The sequence below is a fragment of the Neofelis nebulosa genome, chromosome 3, assembly GCF_028018385.1.
Source record: "Neofelis nebulosa isolate mNeoNeb1 chromosome 3, mNeoNeb1.pri, whole genome shotgun sequence".
NCBI classification, from domain to species: domain Eukaryota; kingdom Metazoa; phylum Chordata; class Mammalia; order Carnivora; family Felidae; genus Neofelis; species Neofelis nebulosa.
In genome coordinates, this window is record NC_080784.1 from 157087275 (window position 1) to 157110348 (window position 23074).

Consider the following 23074-nt stretch of genomic DNA (forward strand, 5'->3'; position numbering starts at 1 on the left):
ATCCGAAGGAGCAAAGAGACAAGATCAAAAAGGCAAAGCTGTGTGTACACTGAGGGATCCAGTTGTATAGGCTATACGGGTACTTAATCCCTTTTCATGTAGGCCTGTTCTCCTGTGGTAGTACCACCATCTATTTTCCTAAGACAGAAGCTTGAGATTTATCTTTTCATTTATTCCTTCTCTCACCCTCCGCTTCCAATTAATGATGGATTTCTCTGGACTCAGTCTTTCTCCATTCATTCCACAATTGCCAAGAACAGTCTCATATCTGGACAACTTGTTACATGTTTCTAACTGGTCCTCAGGCCTGCATTCTTTTTCCCCTTCAAATCTATCCTCATTATGCACCTAGACACAAATTTTTCTAACGCAGGATTTTATTTCACTTCTTCACTTAAAATCTTTCAGTTGTGCCTCTTCAAGCTTGTTATGGACAGACCTGTATCCCTACCAATTCATGTGCAGGAGCCAATCTCCAATGTATATGGATTTGGATTTTAAAGAAGTAATTAAGATTAAATGATGTCAGAGGGGACAGCCCTAATCCAATAGAACAAGTGTCCTTATAAGAAGAGGAAGACACCCCTGGGATGCACATGCACGGTGGTAAGGCCATGTGAGGATGCACAGAAGCCATCTGAAAGCCAGGAACAGAGGCCTCAGGAGAAAGCCAACCTCCCAACACTTGGATCTTGGACTTCTCACTTCCAGAACTACGAGAAAATAAATTTCTGTCGTTTAAGTCACTCAGTCTGTGGCATTTTGTTATGGCAGCCCTAGCAAGTGATTAAAGTCATTATAAAATCTAATACTCTGAAAATAATGCTCAAGGCCATTATTTGCCTCTATATGCCTCCTCTTTTACTACACTCTGATTTATACTTTAACTTCCAGTGTCACTGAACAGCATCTATGCAATTCCACACTTCTCCCCATGTCCATGCTAGCCCCTTAGCCTCCAATGTCCTTCTGATGCCTGTCTCCTATACACCCTAAGACTTAGCTCAGATTTCATCCTCTGTGTTTCCCAGTACACCTCAGGCTACCCTAGGACCCCTGATTTTAGTCCTTAAGTTATCCACATCACTCTCACTGCATCGGCCACATTGAGTTGATGTCATTGTTTATGCAACCCTCCCCCCAACTCCCATTAAGCACCCTTATAGTGAGGAACTCTTTTCGTCATATTAAAGTTCCTGGCATTTAGCATGATTCCTGACCCAGCAGCCTATGTGGAAGCATCTTTAGTAATAGCTTATCTCTATTGTTAATTTGAGTCAATTTGTGCTATCAAGCCTGGACTTGCTCAGCATCAGTTTTCAATACTCATTTCACATACATAAGCTCTTAATAAATGTCTATGCAATACAGAAACTCTGGATATTTGTCAGATGTTTGAAAAGTGAAACTTGAACTTTTTAAAGCAAAGTGATTTTATTGACAAAACAAAACAATAGCCTTTAGGTTTTTCTTACTTTCAGTTTGAAATCAAGGATCCTAAACTATTCATAATTTAACTGTATCTCCAGACTACAAGTAGCACTACATGTCCATCACAGTGTTAATATAGAATATGTAATTACTAAAGAGAGTGCATATTCTTGCATTTATGATGACCTATTCAAGTGGAGTAGCTTGATGCTTCTAAGACGTAGCACCACATTACCTATTCAGTATTGTTGCAGATACTCAGTTGCTACTGTTATTTCTGAGTAAAGGTCAAGTTCTCTCTCACAAAACATAATAGTCTTCTTCACCCAATACATACACATAAAAGGTGAAAAAAGATTACTTTTTGAAGATCGAAATTCTGCAAAATGTACTTCCTTCTTTTCTTTTCTCTCTTTTATTTTTTCCTCTACTTTGGTGGATACTTTGTCCTTTATGTTTTACAACCAAAGCATGTTGCCATAACAGATCACAGTTAAGGCAAAAGAATAAGGAAAATCTAGACAAAAATCCTATTCAGGTGGTAGGAGGAACTGAAATGCCTTCAATAAACTACAGTCTTTTGACCCAATCTTCTGTGAACATCTGGTTACCCAAGTAACAGATAATCCAGGTAACTGCACTTTGGTTTGGTAGGTATCATTTTACCTTTATGATAAATGTAAACCCTGCAGGTTGTTTACTTCAGCCTGACATCAAAGTGATTTAAAATCCCTTAGAGGGGAAATGGCAAATGGTGAAGGATGACAAGCAGAAGACTGGCTCTTGTGGACACTAGTCCCAGGCCAGACACACACAGCAAACGGAAGCTGCCTCTCTGGTCCTGCCCTATATATAGCACTCTTTTCTATCCTCTCCTTAGTGTGAAGAAACCCACATGACCTTTCTCCCTTTCTGGCTTAGAACCTTGGCCAGATACCAAGGCTGACACCTTGGAGGTAGATACTCAGTAACATTCTTTTAGGACCAGAGCTTTGGATAGAAACATGTTTTTCTTTCCTCTAATATCTGACTCTCTACTTTCTTGTCTTTTCATGATGAGACAAGTTTAAAGGCTTCCAAAAAATGGAATAATTGGGGCATCTGGGTGGCTCAATCGTTTAAGCACCCAACTCTTGGTATCGGGTCAGGTCATGATCTCACAGTTAGTAAGTTTGAGACCTGCATCGGGCTCTGTGCTGATGGCATAGAGCCTGCTTGAGATTCTCTCTCTCCCTCTTTCTCTCTGTCCCTCCCCTGTGCTCTTTCTCTCAAACTAAATAAACTTAAAAAAAATGGAATTAACTTTTAATTTCCATTTTAGTGCATGGTAGTTTGTTCCTATAATGAAAATGTTCTATTTTTTTGTAGATTAATAGACCTCATGTGTTTATATTAACTTACAATTTTTTAATTCATAGTTAAATAGAAAATAATTTTAACGTGATAATTACTGTTAATAGCAATATATGTATATATGTGTGTGTATATAGGTGTATGTATATATTATATATATACATATACATATACTTTTTCTGTTAGAAATGAATCATACCATGTGCTGTGGGATATCTAACAATGGTTCATTTACTAGGTGTAAACAAAAGATGTTAGGACTCTGTAAAACCGCAGCAATTACTTCTATAGTAGAACATATGGAATTGTTTTATCGAGTTTCAAAGTGCAATTTGAACTAGAGGAAGGGGAAGAAAGGATCATTTGAGATTTTACATTGTTTTAAGACTTTTTTTGTGCTGTCACATAATATGCAATTTAAACATCTGAAAAAATTCAGAATAGAATTCATGGTTATTTCATTCTGATGAGCAAACTATGATGATATTTCTCTTTTTAACTTTTTGGACACTTTATTTCAGAGGGAAAATACCATTGATTAAAACATTAAGTAATTTTAAAAGCTGTGTTGTTATAAAGTCTGGTCCATGATCCCACACCCAGTTTCTTTCATTAGCTTGACCTCCACAACCTGAAGTGGAGGTTCAACACAGCAGGTTGCAACACAGCAGGTGCAACACAGACACGTGTCCAGGTCTCGGCTCAGAAGCACTGGCTCATGTTCAGGGGAGAGTACCAGCCCAAAGCTTCCATGTTAGTCTCCACAGACCAGTGATGGAAAGAGAGGGAGAATTTGCAAAAGACTGAGATTCCACCTTGTAACAAAACTAAACTTGAAATTTAAATTTAATTAGTACCAAACATTTCTTCTTTCCTGCAGAATCTCTGTCAGATGGTGGAGCATCCAACGCTCTAATTGCTGCAAGACTAAAACTAAGGCACTGGTTTTCTTTCTTTCAACGCTGAAATACTAACGTGGGGAAAATGTTTGCCTTCTTTTATTAGTTTGGTTTGGTTTTTGTGGGGGGAACTGGTACTGAAGAGACCTCAAACACTCTGAGGGTCTGAGGCTTCCATTGGCATTGTTATTTGTAGTAAAAGGTAAACCACTTTGTGATATTCTGTTTAAAACACTGACTTGCCTTTGGAGTACGGGATGGAGAATTTTCATGATCTCTCCAGCATCTATTTATCTCATTTTCTGTCAAGAACATACAGATTTCCTTTTGGTAACCATTCTTCATTTATTTTTAGGATTGTGCTTTGCCTGGGATTAGAATCATGCTTAGCCATGGTGCCATTAAACTGAATGCCAGAAGGAAAAAGGGCGGGGGGGGGGTAACTAAGAGGAAAGGGAGTAAGTTTGGGTTTTCAAAGAGCTTCTGTTTCTTGTTATTTTTTTCTTTCTGAAAAGATTCTGAATGCTGAGAGATGGGTACACTATTCCCAGATCCATGAGCTTATGTAAAAGAGCCTACTTAAATAATTTTTTCTCTAGTCTTATGGAGGAGGGTCTTCACAAGGAGAATTCTGATCCTATTTAGGCTTTGTGGCTTGTTAGCCTACACATTGTCCAGCTATACTAGAAAATGTGTGGTAATATATATTTCGAGAGAACCCTAAAGTTTTCTAAACTCCTAGACTGGGTTGTCCAAGAAGCATCTCCTTGCAAGAGTACTTCTTATCATTTTTACTAGTAGCACACTTTGTATTCAAACCCTTGTAACACTTAATAGTTTCTGTTCCACAATTTGACCTGCTGGGTTTAAAAATGCAGTTGGCTTCCCACTGTGCCTGTTATTTCATTAAGAGGAAAATGTTGGAGTGGTGACAATGCCTATAATCTCTCCTAAAATTCTCTGTTAATTACTAATGTAAACAGTATGTGGGTAACTGTTCCTTATGTGGTCTATCAAGATGTTTTCAACAACACTGGCAGAATGGCATGATACTGGTGAGACAAAATTCACAAGGATAAGACCTCCTTTTCTGTAAAAATCTATGAAGGTTATTGTTTGGGACCTATCTTACTTTAAGAAAACAGAGAAAATTTATAAAACTTGATTATTCAATTTCGAACCTAAAGGAATGATCTGTGGAGACACTTCCAAGCCACATTCTTACCAATCTAGTGACATTTTCACAGCTCAAAACACAGCCTCTTGCTGCTGTGTAGATGAACTCCTAAGTGTAAGGCAAACACTCTGGAGAGACGCTAATAGCCCTGGTTATGTGTGTAATCTACAGGATGATGCCTAGCATTGTTATTTCTACTAAAGGGTGAACCCTGTTGCGATGTTTCAAATACAATACCAAATTATCTTTGGATGAGGGAATGGAGAGTTTTGATTATCTCCCCAACAACCATTTCTCTCATTTTCTGCCAAGAACATAACAGATGTACCTTGGATGAGCATTCTTTCCTCATTTTTAGGCATGTGTTTTGCCTGAGACTGGAATCATTCATAGGTCCAAAGACAATTTTAAAGTAAGACGGTGATGACATTCTTACTTAGGACTATGAAGCCGAAGAAGTGGGGTGGAAAAGACAGACTGTACATGCGAGAGACATGAGACCTGAGGTCCCAGGAGTTAAAGAAATGAGAGCGCCCCAATAAAAACTTATTTGACTTTCAAAGGTAAACTTAATGTGCTTTATGGATTTTCCCAGAATCAGAACTTTTACCCATAAGTGATAAAATAAAATAATTAAAAATAAGTAGAGCAAGAAAAATATTTACACATGTAAATACATCATGACATCTATCTTTATAATATAAAACTGATGTATTGTTGAAGTCATACTGGGGAGATTTTTTCTGAGACAGGAATTCTTTAAACACTTCTCTTTCAACCTACACAGGAAAACAAACATCAAAATCCAGAATGGCACCTCTTATTCAACAATAGAGAATAATGGAAAACCACGTATCTCCAGGAATAGTAAATAAAAACCACATTAGCACAGTGCTGCTACGCATGTGGAAAAACATAGATTTTACTATCTTCATTATGAGTCTTCCAGGTAAGTAGTTTACTTCTAAACTGTTCAGTGAGACAACATGTAGTAAGATGCAGGGCTTGGGTTTCAAACCAAAGTCTACTGCAAAGATTTTAAAGTGCATGCACCAAACAGATAAGATGAGGCATAAATATCTGATGAATAGGGGGTAGTTACTAAACATCCTCGCAAAACCAGAACAATTTTGGAGCTCCAAGAGACGTTTTTCTTAAATAGCGTCTAGACAATTGTTGAATATTCCCTTTCCAATGTGTTTCCTGTTATAATTAGAAAAACATATTTTTAAATTGTAAAGTCTAATGATTTCAGCTAAGTTTTCTATATTGCCAACAAATAAGAATATTTTATAATATCAAATACCAATTATTCTGCTTTCCAAAGAAACTAGTTCTGAAATCATATTTATATAATTAAAATAAAAGCACAGGGTCACATTTAACCTTGGATCACTTTGCCTGTGTGAGCATCAATACTGTCAATAGTAAAATAATTGTGTATGCTCTTCCTAACAAAAATATAAATATTTTCAAACATAAGAATAAAATAAATGGATCAGAAACATATTCCTTTACTTCTTAATAAATGAGAGAAAAAGTAAACCTGATATCTTAAACCATGAGATAATAATTTAACTATTTGATTCCAGAGTAAATATATGGTATTTTTCTTGAAATTCATCCGCATCTTAGCAATACACATCATAAATACCCTATACATTTATATCTCAGAAGTTGTGTCGTGTGTGTGTGTGTGTGTGTGTGTGTGTGTGTAGACACGTGCGCGTGCGCGCATTGGCACAAGCATGTCGGCAGGCTCGGCCTACTACTTTCAGAGTTGCCCCTTTTAAGGATACACTGAGCTCATGCCATCCCCATCAAAACAACATTTTCTTCAATTATTTTCTGCAAGAAATTGTGACACAACAGAGTAAAAAAATCTAGGAGATAAGATTTTATGCTGCAGCTTCGTTTTATCATTTTCTGCTGACATGCTTTCGTAATACAATTACAGCGATCCCATATGCATCCAACCACATCGCAGGAAGGATTACCTTTTCCTTTGTGTGCACTAACGTGTAACACTTTTGATATGTGTTTGCACCTCACAACGTTCACTGAGACACATTTTTGGTTAGTTTGCAGAAGGAGGCTCATATCTCATTCCAATATCCATGTGAGCTTGTCCTGCTCTTATTAATTTATTCCTTTCCACTTCCATGACTTTCATTGAAATATTATACCACACATAATGTTTGTTGTTATAGTTGCAGTTTTTTTTTTTTTTTTTTTATGTCACAGCAGGGAAATGCTATTGGAGGAAATAATTAAATGTAAAGTCATTTGAAGGACTCTACATTTTCTTTAGAAATGAAGTTGGAAAGTAATTCAGAAGCCTATCTCCTCAGGCAAGGATGATATACTTGAATTCCTTGGAAAGGTGAAAGGCCTTTTATTAGGACAAATTTTGCAGAGACTAATTTGTGAAAAAGGAGTACATTTTTCTGACCCTAATTTCTAAAATACCTACAGAGAAATAATTCCCACATTCTAGAAGGTTGTAAGTGATGAAACTGGTCATAGGTATTTTTATACCATAATGAAAAGAAAAATATTTGTAGTCTGGGTAGAGAAATATAATAGAGTTTAGTATATAAGTTAAAAATACATAGATATAAACATATATCAGAAGTACACAGGTAACATGCCTGAAGGATGTGTTGCCTGCGGCCAGGCTTTGGTGGGTTTCCCAAGTATAATTCTAAAAAGAAAATAAAAATTCCTATTATTTTTTTTAAATTTTTTTTTTTTCAACGTTTTTTATTTATTTTTGGGACAGAGAGAGACAGAGCATGAACGGGGGAGGGGCAGAGAGAGAGGGAGACACAGAACCGGAAGCAGGCTCCAGGCTCCGAGCCATCAGCCCAGAGCCTGACGCGGGGCTCGAACTCACGGATCGTGAGATCGTGACCTGGCTGAAGTCGGACGCTTAACCGACTGCGCCACCCAGGCGCCCCAAAAATTCCTATTATTATGAAACAAGTCAATGCTACCAAAATAGGAAATAATATTAGAATACTATGTTTGATAAGATGCTCATATTGATAGAGGCCTGTCATGAATCTTTTACAAAGCATTAATATACTATATTTGATAAGTAAATTCAAATCTTCAGAAGTAGATTAATTAAATGTAAAATATCCAGACTTGTTTAGATGATCAGTGGTAAAGGTTGGGAACCTCAAAGTGTATCTGAATAAATTAACAATATCAATAATTTTAACTGAAAAGGTTCTCCTCATTTCAATTATCTACTCACCTTCAAACCCATAGCCATCTAGTTTCCTCCTTGTGCAACACCCATTGCTTCTTGACTTTTTTATTACTTCTGAAGTATGTTTTCCTCTTTTTATTGCAATCTTCCTGTAGACTTCTATTCGTTTTGAAACATTTACTTCCTCAATACACAAATAAGTCTAAGAAATAGCTCCAAATGTTTATTTTCATAAGGTTGATGGTACTAACAGTTATGGGTAATAGCATTTTGGAAAGACTTCAAGTCTTTTCATGCCAAAACACACATACATGTATTTGTCTATCGAAATTACTCCATACACATGAAAAACATATTTTGCTTTTGCCATTTGGTAAACTTAATCACAAATAAATATATTTCTGATATACATGTGATAAGGTAAATATCTAGTTTTATGGAAACCATCAATTAATGCAATTTTTCACATTAACAAATATTAGGGATTTAGTTATTATGCAACAACTTGGGAAATAACATTTCTCTCAGAGTTAAAGTACTCTCACATGAGCACATAACAGGAAGATTCATAATGTATTACCAAGAATGATTTACTAACTATATTTTTTGTAGTTTTTTTCACATTTAGCTGTATTTGATAATATTCTTAATAGTAAAGAAACAATGAATCAACTAAAGCTTATGGCCAGTAGAATATTCGTGGAGGCAAATTTAGCAATATTTTTAGCATAACTGAATTTTTAGAGGATATGAAAAATAAAACAAAAATATTAAACAGGCATAAACTGATTATATAACAAAACAAAGTAACTATAGTGTAGTAAAAATAAAGATCCGATTTCATCTTTATGACTTATTAGCAAAAGCTTTGTAAACATTTATGCCATCTAAAATCTCATTACACAAAACATTGGAAATTTTAAAGCATTCTGTTCCTTATATTCAAGTTTAATTAAGAAAGGCTGGCATGATACATTTTCTCATTTGCAAGTATTTCAAAGTACTCATGTAATGTATTTAGTTTTCTAACTCATGAGCCTGCCCTCTTCCATAGTTTATATATGAAGTGACATTCATTTTCCTTTATTTTCATGAACCATACAAATTTCTATTTAATACCCATTATAAACAATATGTACATTTTTACTGAAGTATTGCTATAGATAATTGTGTCACCATGAAATCCAAAATGTTAAAAACAAAATCTTATCTCACAGATTTTTTTTAACTGAACATTTTCATTACAAGTACTTAAGTGTTTTTGCCTGAAAATGTATCCTAAGGCAGAAAATAAATAAATGCCACATGATTTAATAAGTTCCATGCCATGTTTTCATTATTTGGATGTGTAAAAGATAACCAACTTCTAATAGCATATGTGTGTGTGTGGGATGAATATGCACGTGTGCGTGCGCACACACACACACACACACACACACACAAACACGCACACACATGTATATTTTCTTTTCAGTTCTAGCGACTGGTTCACAACTGTTTTTTCATTTAGTCTATTTTATTAAAAATAGTACACATTTATTTAACTTTTTATGTTTATTTATTTTGAGAGAGAGTGGTATGAGTGGGAGGGGGCAGAGTGGAGGGGAGAGGTGGGGGAGAAATCTCAAGCAGTCTCCACACTCAGCAAGAGCCCAACTCAGTACTTGATCTCACAAACCATGAGATCATGACCCTAAGCCAACATCAAAAAATGGATACTTAACCCACTGAGCCACCAAGGCACCCAAAAATAGTGCACATTTTAGATAAAGCACAGAAGGTGATGGATTGCAATATTTATCCTGAATTTTGGAGCTGGATTGCCTAGGTTAAAAAAGACAGCTTTATAGGAAACTATGTACCTTTTGGATGTTAATTAAACTCTCTATGCTTTAGTTCTTCCATCAGTAAAGAAGACAAGAGTATCCATTTCACAGGAGTGAGGGAAGAATTAAATTGGTTAATTCACACACAGTGCTTAGAACATTGTCTGGCTTATAGGAACTTCTCAAAAAATCTCGCTTTATATTTTTATAGCTAGAAATACTTAGCATTGGTAATACAATCAGCTCTGTTCTATCAATGCTTGTTTTTCCAAGAAGCACTACATTACCTAAAACACTTTATAAGCACAATTGATTCAAATAAAAAAGAGGTTTAGAGTCTGGAGGATTTCAGATTCACAATTATTAAATTATTTCTACCCAAGACTTTAATAAAAAATGTGTGTACAGCTGTAATTGGATATTAATAAAACCAGAGTCAAACCAATTCCAAAGTTTGATTGAATGTTTGCATGAGAGAAAATGAGTTTCTTTTCTTATCATCATGATCATGATCAGGAGCACAGTTCTTAACTTTTTTTGATACTTTATCATTTTATCACACTTGCGACAATAAACAAAGCCTCAAATCTCTCAAGCAAGATAGTACATTGGCTTAAAATAAATTTGTCATCAAGAAAATTTCTATGTGCTTTAACTACCTCACTGGTACAATAGGAATGATAATAATGGTTATCTCTTAGTGTTACGGGGAAATATTAATGAACTAATGAAAGGTAAATTCTTTACCAGAGTTCATGGCAAATACAAAGCACACAATAAAAGTAAATAAGTATCATTATCACCAGTAACAAGTAAATGTATTTCCTATTTATACAAGCACATCATACCCTGAATATTAAAATTACAGCTAAAGGTAAAATTCCTGAATAATCAGCAGGCAAGGAAAGGATATTTTCCTAAAAATCTAACTCAATGGCTATATCGATCAATTTTGTAAGGTTGGCTTCTTATTAAAACTTTACTCTTCTTTAACCAACAGATTAATTGAATTTATAAATTGTGGTTGGATTTGAAACTTTCACTGGCTTCTTCTGATGTACTGAGAAATGAAAAGAATTTTTCTGATTACAAAAATTATTTTTAGAATCTTCGAAGAAGAAAAAAAAAACAGTAAAAAAAAAAAAAATCATGGGCTACATACCCAAAGAGAGCAGCCATGCTTACGCCATTGTATAGTAAATAATTTTAGGTGACTTTTTAAACTCCATGTTCCTCAGTCTCCTCATCAGGAAAATGAAACCTAAAAGGTAGTCAAAATACTTGGAGACTCACTCCCTCAGTAGCCTCAGCAATCTTTAAAATTACTAATGACAGGGGAGCCTGGGTGGCTCAGTCGGTTAAGCGGCCGATTTCGGCTCAGGTCATGATCTCGCGGTCCGTGAGTTCGAGCCCCGCGTCGGGCTCTGTGCTGACAGCTCAGAGCCTGGAGCCTGTTTCAGATTCTGTGTCTCCCTCTCTCTGACCCTCCCCCGTTCATGCTCTGTCTCTCTCTGTCTCAAAAATAAATAAACGTTAAAAAAAAATTAAAAAAAAAATAAAATTACTAATGACAGAGCAACTGAAGTATCATACTGAATGGCTGCTAAATATCACTACCACTTAGTTTTCTCCAGAGTCCTGCGGTATCCAATAAATCAGTGACAGAATTTATGTTCAAAATCTGCTTCGTTCTTTTCCTTATAAACTTAAGCTATACTAAAGATAATTACTAGAGTGTTTATACCCTATATACTCTCCTTTTCAGAAACTTCTTATCCTTTTTTCCATGGTGATATCTTCTAAATATTTTCCACACGATGTCAAGTTCTTCAAACTGACCACAAAGTGTAAAAATAACTAAAGAGCTGGAGGCGGGGAAACAATTAAGGTGCTCATTCAGTATATATATTTAAAAAATATTATACTTTATAAATCAAATATACAACAGAAATATAGCCAATAATATTGTGATGACTTTGGTAGCAGATGGTTCATCCACTTATCGTGGTGAGCATTTCATAATGTATAGGATGATTGAATAATGATGTGGTACACCTGGGAACTAACATAATATTATATGTCAACTATACTTCAATATAAATAATAATTAGCTCATGAGGGGTGCCTGGGTGGCTTAGTAGGTTAAGTATCTGGCTCTTGACTTCTGCTCAGGTCACGATCTCACGGTTTGTGAGTTTGAGCCCCGTGTCAGGCTCTGTGCTGACAGTGCGGATCCTGTTTGGGATTCTCTCTCTCCCTCTCTCTCTCTCTGTCCTTGCTACACTCGCTCTCACTCTCTTTCTCTCTCTCTCTCTCTCTCTCTCATAAATAAAGATTTAAAAAATAATAATTAGTTCATGAAAAAAACTCTAGATGATTTTAAAACAAATACATTGAGTATTATGCAATGTAAACATAATGAAGACAAAATATAACTAATTTTCAGCCATAAGTGGAAGTGAAAAAAATATTTGCTAAGTATCAATTCTCCTACCCTTTGTCACTCTTTAAATCATAGAATTATTAAGATTCTTGGGGCGCCTGGGTGGCTCGGTCGGTTAAGCGTCCGACTTCGGCTCAGGTCACGATCTCACGGTCTGTGAGTTCGAGCCCTGCGTCGGGCTCTGTGCTGACAGCTCAGAGCCTGGAGCCTGTTTCAGATTCTGTGTCTCCCTCTCTCTCTGCCCCTCCCCTGTTCATGCTCTGTCTCTCTCTGTCTCAAAAATAAATAAACATTAAAAAAAAAAAAGATTCTAAAAGACTATTGGTTTATATGAGTTATATTATTATGTGTCATATTAGCAATTAAAACTGAGAAATTTTTTAAAGTACATTATTGCTACTGTCTTTATCCCTGCTAAGATGGCATCAGTTTTACCTACCATTGCTTTGGCATGATGTCTAATACAATAAAAAAGGCAAATAATAAGTCAGTATTGTTATGAAAATAGTTTTGGCCCTCCAGAAATCCCTGCAAAGAGCTCAGGAATTCCAAATTTCCATGAGCCACACTTTGGGAATGACTGCACAAAGGGTTAACATTCCCCATGGCCAGTAACAGACAGACAACATAACTCCCTTTAGCTTTTATCTTAACCAATCCTGAAATATTTTCATCATTTACTAAACTCTTAAATTTCAAACACAATTCATTCAAATTTCATAACATAATTTCATTCAAAATTAAATGTGAATAGCAAGAAGTACTAGAAAGCATTTTAGTAGGACATTCCCAAAATATATTCTCAGAATTGAAATAGGCTGAAATATTAAAAAGGAGGTAAATGGCTTCCAGAAAGGAATTTCCCAACTTCTCCATATTCTCTACGTTTGGGATTTGATAATTACCTTTCTTCCTTCCTTCATTTACTTTTTTTTCTTTACTAAACATGCACACAAAAAGTAATCCTTAAGGCAATGAGTTATATATTATAGTTTCTATACTCAACAGTTCTTTTTACTGCATAGAATGTGCATTCAATGGAAAAGTCCCTGATATGAGGGATTATTTTTGATCTGTTATAATTCAGAAGAAAAATGCAAGATACAATGTAATAATTTGGTGAAAGGAGCAAAGGAGAATACTCAATTGAAAAACTCATGTATGTATACACAGTTATTGCAGAACATTTACTCAGTTACATACACATAAAAACTGCCACTGACATTTCTTCTTTGACTGCTATTGAAAGAGTTCTTAACTTCACCAGGATAGAATACAACAAAAGTCAAGATCTTTTTGTAAGCTGTAAAATCCCCTGCAGTGGTACTGATATAAACTGAAATATAACTTTTTCAGAAAGGTGAGAAACAGCTTTCTCCCTTTCCCTTCTTCCCTTCCTCACTCCTTCCCTGACTTTTTTTTTTTCATGTTCCTGATGTGACTATGACATGTGAAAATGTAATCTTGCTAAAATGCTGGTAGAAGATGAAAAGTAAAACCTAGATCACTCATTGAAATAGAAAAAAAAATCATCCTACTTTATATATTTAACATTTCTACTTGGTAGAAAACTCTAGAGGGTATTTGTTAAATGGCTAGATTATGATCTTTGATTCCAAGAGAATGCAGAATACAAACAACATATTTATATCCATGCCTCCAAAAATAACTGCTATTTCTTTGATTTGTCCCCACTGAAATGCCCACTAAGTCTCACTTGATTTCAAATATTCACTTTTTAGATTGAAACATAATGCATTAAGAATAGACATATATAGAGGCACCAGGATGGCTCAGCTGCTTAAGTGTCTGATTTCGACTCAGGTTATGATCTCACTGTTGGTGAGTTCAAGCCCCACGTCAGGCTCTGTGCTGACAGCCTGGAGCCTGTTTCAGGTCTGTGTCCCCCTCTCTCTGCCCCTCCCTTGCTCACACTCTGTCTCTCTCTTTCTCTCTCTTTCAAAAATAAGTAAACATTAATTTTTTTTTAGGAATACACACACACACACACACACACACACACACACACACAAAAGAACAGACATACAGACAGAATATACCTTAGTCATTGCATGGGGTAGGAGGGAGATGGGGATTATCACATGGGCATCAGACTCTCAATGTGGTGATGGAAATACTCTAAAACTGATTTATGATGATATCGAATCACTTGGTAAAGTGGTAAATTTACTTTAAATATCATACACTTGAAATGAGTGAATTATACAATGTGTAAAAATGCTTCAGTAAAGTTATATATAAAAATGAATGTAAGGAATGAGAGAAGCTAGACATCAAAAATCATATACTATATGAATTCATTTACTTAAATTATAAAATGGGCAAAACTGATTTAAGTAGCAGCAAAACACAGGGATGTAGAGTATGGCTGGTGCAGAGCAGAAAGGGCCACATCGGAGGTGCTGTTAATGTTCTGTGTCTTCAGCTGGTTGTTGTTTAGATGAGCTGGGTTTGTGAAAATTCATTAAGTTGTATATATTTATGATCTGTGCACTTTCCCATATGTATATTATACCTCAATAAATATACACTATGTACACATATATACCTGTTTGCAAATGCCTTTTCAATTTGAAAAGTGTAAGCAATTCTACATAAAGTAAGACTGTATACCACATACTCAAAATATGTGTCCAAAGAGTTGGGATGAGCATGTCATACAATATTCAAACTTCCCACATTTAGATGGAATTTATGTCCAACTATAAAGAGTAACTCCAATAGGACTTTGTATTGACAAGGGGATAGATAGCATCAAGTTAGTTTATCATCATATTATTAAGATTTCCTTTTTGTTTTTAAAGTTTATGTATTTATTTCTGAAAGAGAGAAACAGCATGAGCAGGGGAGGGTCAGAGAGAGGGAGACACAGAATCTGAAGAGGCTCCAGGCTCTGAGCTGTCAGCACAGAGCCCGACGTGGGGCTCAAACTCACGGACCGTGAGATCATGACCTGAGCCGAAGTCGGACACTTAACCGACTGAGCCACCCACACCAATAAGCTTTTGAAGCCAAGGCAGAACAGGATGGATGAAGTGTTATTGAAGGGAATCTGTTTCCTCATGTTCTTTTTTGGTGCCCAGGCACTCATATTTTATATATCTACTATCACTTTGGTCTCTTCTGGTTCCACCAATGCTGCCATCCTTCAAGGATCAGCTTAACATTCTCTCTTCAATGAACATTCCTTAATATTATCTAGCTGAAAGAGCTTTCCTTTTTTTGAACTCCTCAATAAATGTAAATGAGATAAAAATAAAATATTGAGCAAACAATCTAGCTGTTTACTTTTATCTGCCAAAGAGCTATAGTTTTGTGGGCAGGGACCATGCCCAGCTTATTTATCCACCAAACTCCAAAGCTGTCATGGTGAACTTCATGTTGTGTATTTTCAAGTGTTAGTGGAGTTAAAAATGGAAATACATCTATTAATAACTGAAGATAGCATGAAACCTCAGCTGAATTCAAAATGTAAAATTTCTGCAGTTATCAGTTGCCAACAGTCATTTTCACATTTAGATTCTAAAGCTGTATATACCATTTTTTTAAAACTCACTGAAGTGTGTAAATGTAACACCAAAAGAAACAAAATCATTCAGAAATAAGAAAGCTTCCAAGTGGCATCACACAATTGGAGAGCAGATTTCCTTATTCATTTACATAGCATTAAACATAAAAAGTTAGTTTTAGGTAAAACCAACAGAAAGTCTGCCCTCTAGAAGCCTACAATTTACTTTAGACAAGGCAATTGTCTAGGATGTGATAATATGGGTTTATTAATGTTTAGATGCAATAAAGAAGGATGTAGATAATAGCAAGTGAGATTAGAAGTTCCAAGAAGGATAAAGAAATGTGCTCTGACAGTTTAAGAGGTCTTCTAAGTAGGATAATGAAAGAAGAGGTAAAAGCTCAGAACTTTCAGAGAGGACGAAGGCAAAATGGTATAAGAAGAATCTGGCTCTCCTGGAGCAGATATCAGACTGCATAGCTTTCCTGGGGAAAAACATGGAAATCAAAATAACTAACAGTTATTGTTATAGATATTTTATGTATGTATTTGTTCAATGTGTATTCAAACATCTACATGAATAATATTTCATGCCTGTCCTTGCCTGTGACATCCAGCTAATTCATGAGGCTGAAGTAAGTTAGAAAACCTTTTTAACGAGGTTATGCAAGGATACACAAAAACCTTTCACATTTTGTAATAATAATCCTCCAATCTAGAGACATGCTTAAAAATGTTTAGACACCAATATAATGCCTTTCTAGAAATTTAAATGAGAGAAAACAAAAATTGTCTAAGATATTTTTTAGAAAAAGTTTCCTCATAATTTTAGTTTCAAATACATTATTTAAACTGTACATATCATTATGAATATGATACATCCATATCGTCATTAGAAATTATTAGCATTATTTAACATGCTGTCACTGGCATGACAGTGAAAGCTCATTAATTATAAAGCAGCTTAAACAGACATGGCCATCTCATCTCTTGGGAACTTGCAAGATGGAACCTAATTTCATCTATCCAAGAGTCAAAAGCATTTATTTTGGCCAAGTGTAAATGTAGTACATTTAATAGTCAAGATACAACCAAGGAACTTGCCTCCACACAAAATTAACCACAGTTATTTCAGCTGACAATTCTCACTTTGAGAAACCACCAGGGGGGCTTCCACAAATGACTCACTCAGGGTGCTTAAAGCCATTTCACTCTGCAGATTTGTCACTTTCCAGACACATCCCATCTAATTCAGCCGCTTGAGAGGATCCATTGTAACTATTTTTTTGCAATAATTATAAGATTAAGGGCTTATTTTGGGAGCCATTAATAATATCAATAAAAGGATTAAAACATTTTCAATGAAAATCATAAAGAGATCAAAGAGCTAGTGAAGTTAATGCTTCTGCTACATTGAAATCAAAAGCTAATAACCACTGAAAAGCAGAATTTCCTCCTCAACCCACACTTCAAATGGATTCAAAGAATCCATTTTTGTATGTTGTTCTGACACAAACAAATAAAATAACAATTTAGTCACAGTGCCCATTCATTCTACTCATGGAAAACCAGGAAGGACAGACCTGTTACCACCTTGCGCACGATGATAATTCAACTTTTTTAAGCAGATCATCAGAAAATTTAATTATAGTTGGAGGCATGTCAAATGTATAACAAGAAGAGATCCACAATGAGAGAGAAACACATGAAGAACCAAATGAAACCAAATGAACTTATATCAAGAGGAATCCCTAATTTAAAAATTTTATTTCTCATTAATACTCACCTTATCATGACTTAGGTTTTAGAAACAAACAAAAGCCCTCAGATTTGCTCAGAGAGACCATTATCCTTCAAGTGTAATACAGATACTTTGTTCAAAAACCTGGCATATTGTAATTTCAATTAATAACCTATATAACAGTAATTTATAGAAAATAAGATAGTGATTCTACCAATTTATTAATCACACACATAGATATCAGAATTTTAAGCATCGAGAAGACAAAAGGTTAAAGTTATTGATTTTGTTTTTATGTACTTAAATTTGTTTATTTTTACATATGTTATGATTTCCCCTATATTTTAAGAACACTTGAAATAATAGAAGTGTCTAAATAGAAAAATTATGAAAAAAATTCACTAGATAGGTCATTTGATTGATTATTTAAAAATTACTTTGTGAGCATATAGTCAGAAAGTATGAATGCTTATAGTAAATTAATGACTTCACTAATTTCTGAGAAATCATAGTAATAGTGAACAACTATTTGTAAGATATGTAATATTTAGCCAATTTATCAAGAAATTTTAGTATAAGTTAAACCTTTTACAGTATGGATTCCTATTGACCAGTCTCTGCAGAATTGAAGACCTTCTTTTCCTTTTCCAGTGATATCGTATGATACCTTAACTTACCTTATTTGAATATGGTAATATTTTGATTAGTTTAAATGAATTACGTAAACTAAATAATAAAGAAATAATTTTTCATTGTTTTCAAGGCCAAAAAAATCATGAATCAATAGTCTTTTGCTACATTTTGATTAATGGCTATAAAAATTGCTTATTAATTTTTATACTTTTTCCTACACTGAAAGGAAATATTTATTAGCATTAAAATAATTTTTCTGTAGCTTCTAGAGAAAATTACATAAAAGTCTGTTTTTGAAAACTGTGAAAAATAAATTTAGTTTCTCATCTAATCAGCCCAGTTCCAAAGCCCTCAGAGTAGACCAGGCAACGTAATGACTAATCTAATAAATTTTAATAACGTCCAAATGCCATTTGCAATTTCTAATACTAGCATTTCAGTAATATGGGGAACTAATTTGATATGGAAAAAATAGTTCAAATGATTCTAAAACACACATACTATTTGTGTTCTTACTTAAGGTCAATAGGTCACACAGATGCAGGCTGAGAGCTTACATTAAATGCGTCCAAGAAAAAGATTATTAGAAGTGTCATACCTTTGGGACATAATCTTATAGGCATCCGGCAGATAGCATCGTATATTCTCCATCTGAGCAGGGTCAGAGTCACAAATTTTGTCATCAGTCCTCCCATAGTTGGCACTTTCTATCATGATGACATCTGTTCCTGGACAGCGGAGCTCAATGGGGTAGCTCTCACAGGAGAGCTCTCTGCGGACCACAGCCATCGGAATTGGGGCACGGCTGAAAGCTACAGGAAGGAGGAAGAAGAAATGTAAGTCGTCTTTATTATGCACAAAGGAGAAGTACATGTGTTTGCCTATCCAGTGTTTGAGATAAACTAACACCAAAAAACACAAACCGGGCGCAATTAACAATTTTAACTAAAATAGAATATTTCTCACTTCAATAACTTTACAGGATTTTTAAAAATCTAAGAATAACAAATATTTCTTAAAAATACTATCTAATACAGTTTTCGTATACATGGGGAAAAAAACCCTCTGGATTTTCTAAAATTTTGGCTGTTATATGAAATACAGACTATAAAGAAATATTACCCCCCTCTCCCCCACTCAAAAATATTATCCAGTTTGTAGAGAAAGATTCTCAGGTAAATCTCAGGGGTATCATGCATGTGTTTTGTTTTATCTTATAGAAAGTATTACCCCAAAATTGCATTTTTGTTGAGTCATATCGTCTTAAGTATTCTATTTCAACTTTAAAACAGTTTTCATTTTTCAGTAATAATTAACATAATCAGTGCACTTTATGATTTAATTGTAGGGATAATAAGTGTTCTACAAGAAAATAGAGATTTGTATGGAGAAAAAATAAATTTTCCTTCAGCTCCCTCCACACACTTTCCCCAGCCCTCACCGCCACTGTGAAGAGATAACCAGTTAGAACTGTGATGACTCTCCTACTGAATTTTCTACAGAAAAAACAAATAGACATTGTATGGTTCCTCCTACTCCTTTTTACATTTTATTCAGGTATAGCACACAACACATGTTGTCTGATACCTTTATCTATTTATTAATTTAATGGATATCTCTTTTCATCTGTGTATTGTAGCCCTCAGTTTTAATGGCTGCATTATATATAAACATTATACAATTGATCTTATGTTGATGGGCATTTGGGAATGTCCGAGTGTTTTAGTCATAATACTGCAAAAAAGCATAACCATATCTGTATACCTTAGCTATAGTATTTTAGAAAAAAATATAGTTATCCCAATATATTTTATGGTATATTTTTATACCATAAATGAAATTGGTGGATCAAGAGGGAAATACATTTCAAGTTTGGCAAATGTCAACAACTAGATATCCAAAAAACTTAATAAATATGTACAGCTCTACCAGGATCACTTTTCATTTCAAAATTACATATTACCAATTCCCTTAAATTTTGCCAATGCGGTAGACAAAGAATGATACAGTGTCCTTTTTAAATTTTTTCAGTATTCTATTTGTACAATGAAACATATTTTCATATGTTTATCAACCCTTCATATTCCTTTTATTTATGAATTGTTTGCTTATATTTATACATGGTTTGCTATTGTAAAAGTTCTTTTTATAGCAAGAAAATTTTAAAAATATCCTTTATATTGGTGGCAAATATGTTCTTTTAGTTTGTTGTTTGATTTTAGATGTTTGCTGAACATATATATTTCATCTTTATACAGGGAGTTACCCATATTTTCATGTCAAGTTTAAGTTTCCCACTCCCAGATTGTGAACATAATCAGTATATTATTGGAAGAAAGTCAAATGTTTAATTGTAATAACTCAGGTTTTCTTTTAAAAGCATAGAATTGAAATTCTCAATTGTTTACCAACTATCTAATAAGTTGATTTCTACATAAAAGAATTAATTATGGAGATAAATGGGAAGTATAAATATGCATTAATATTTTATTAATTCACTAATGTGTACATATATAAAAATATGTATTTAAATAAATATATGCAACTTTTCTTGTGGCTCTCTTACTAAGCACGAAATGTGAAAGGAAAGGAAGGGAGGAGAGGAACAAGGAAGTGAAAATAGAGTAGAGGTGGGTAAGAGAGAAATTTTATTCTATAAATATTTTCACTTGAAACTTAGAGGAAATATTTGGTTTGTGAAACCATAACTATTATTTCAAAATTGAGAATGACATAAGTTTTTACCTCATTTCTATAATGTTTTGGAAAAGCTATAACTGTACCATACACCCCATGCATAACTTGTGAGCAGGTCACTTAAAGTTCTCAAGAAGCACACACAGGTAATTCCATTCTGGTTGTCATTCAACATCTCCTTTTGTCTTCTCTCTCTCTCTCTCTCTCTCTCTCTCTCTCTCTCTCTCTCACACACACACACACACACACGCGCACACACACACACACACACACACACACAAGAATCTAGCACATCCACAGCGTTCATGGGAGAGTTAACATAATTAGAGGTTGGTTGTAACATTATTTTTAACATTTGGTCTTGAGCCAAAATTTTGACAGGGTATTCCCACAATAGAGAGACAATGCATTTCTATTGTTTCTAAAATAAAATACCCTTGTTTATCTATCACTCTGAAATTAGATGGCTGTTAAAACATGAAGTCCTTTTTAATAGTGAGATTCTATTTTTAAGGATAAAGATATTTTCATTACTGTACTTAGTATTTTAAGTAATGGAATCATTGAATGATAAAAATATTCCAATTTGGCAATCCAGTTTCCTGATTTGGTCAATTTAAATGGGATCATAGAGGTTGTTTTTGTTTCTTTGGTGTTTTTATTTTTTGTTTTTAATAACACGTTTTGAAAACAGAATTTCCAGTAAATTTTTTAGCATTTGCTAAAAGGCAATTTGTTTCTTAACTTCAGTATAACTATTTAAAAAATACCATTGAAACTGCTTCCAAACATTGAATTGATCTGGCTATATTTTAACTTAAACAATTAAGTTAAATTAAGTTTAAAAAAAAAAAAACAAGCTAATTTAACAAGGAAACAAAACAAATAAGCAAATCATACAGTCAAAGCATCTGTTTGACTAAGTGGACAATTTGGTTAATTAAATTCATCAATTTTTGTCAAAACATGTGTATGTAGACATAGCTTTATTCTGGTTCTCAACTGTCAAAAATATGATTTAGAACCAGACACTAGACAGTTGCAAAGTCAACTAAAATGTGGAGGCCAAGATTTTCCATGTATCTCTTTTGACCCTGTAAGAATTATGCAAAAGTTATATACATATATATGGCAATTTTTACAGAGAGCCAGAGTTGATTTGTGGATGCTTTCTTCCATTTAACATATAATTGCATTTGTATCAGTAACCTAGTGATAAACTGCACTCCTAAATGATGGATGCTTTGTTTAAAGGAATGTATTACTGGAAACTATAACATTATCTAATTAGCTATTTAAATTACTTTTAATTATGTTGCTAAATGCTTTAATCAGCAACGAAAGTCCAATGGGGGAAAATATGCTTTAAGTTAAAAGTTGTGTTGTTTCTTGTTTTTTAACCATTCAGTTACTGTGCTAACAAGAGACAGATTTTCCCTAAAGATTAAGACATGGAAAATGTCAACAATTCAAATGCAGGAGAGTCTGCGAAATCATCTATTACATACCGTATCAGAGTAATGTTACATTAGGCATTGTGAAGTGGCTGTGGAAAAATAATGTGAGGCAAAGAAGGCATATTCTAGAACTCCTTCTCACTTTTATTCCATTTGTTAATCTGTTATAACAAAAAATAGAGTATTATAATTTGATGTGTAATAGGTATTAGCTGAATAAACTGGAAAAATTTCAGATGTAAAATCTGATAACCGGGTACTATGTAGTATATACTATGGAACTACCCACTGACCATGGAACTAAGGAGTCATGGATGAAATTAATCTCCTCTAAGATGGCCAGAAACTCAGCAACTGCCCGCGTTCCATGGCAAACACACACCTAATGAAAAGTGCTCCTGACCAGGGATTAAATAACAAGAGAAGAAACCCCCTCTTCTTGCTCACTTGTTTGCAGCACAAACTACTTTCATGTTTTGCTTTTCTGAGGCCTCAACCACTCTGTTGTTGAAACCTCTTCTTTCTCTCTTTGGCCTCTCTCTTCTACTGTTAAGCCCTCTTGGTGACGTTTGACTCAAAATGCCCTAAGTCCTTGGTGAACTGTGGATGGTAATAACAAAGACACCGGTCTAGGGACAGGAGGTGGATGTGAAGGCAGAGAGTAAAAGCTG

The 23074-nt window shown here is 34.5% G+C and overlaps 1 protein-coding gene across 33 annotated transcripts in view; it reads right to left on the bottom strand.

Moving 5' to 3' along the window:
• ADGRL3 (adhesion G protein-coupled receptor L3) overlaps nucleotides 1–23074 on the bottom strand; it is an 829205-nt gene that overhangs the window by 406423 nt on the left and 399708 nt on the right. For all 33 annotated transcript variants that reach the window (XM_058722441.1, XM_058722432.1, XM_058722430.1 and 30 more), the window contains one exon: nucleotides 18848–19061. In XM_058722441.1, the coding sequence (XP_058578424.1) occupies nucleotides 18848–19061 (214 nt within the window). The remainder of the gene's footprint in view (nucleotides 1–18847; nucleotides 19062–23074) is intronic.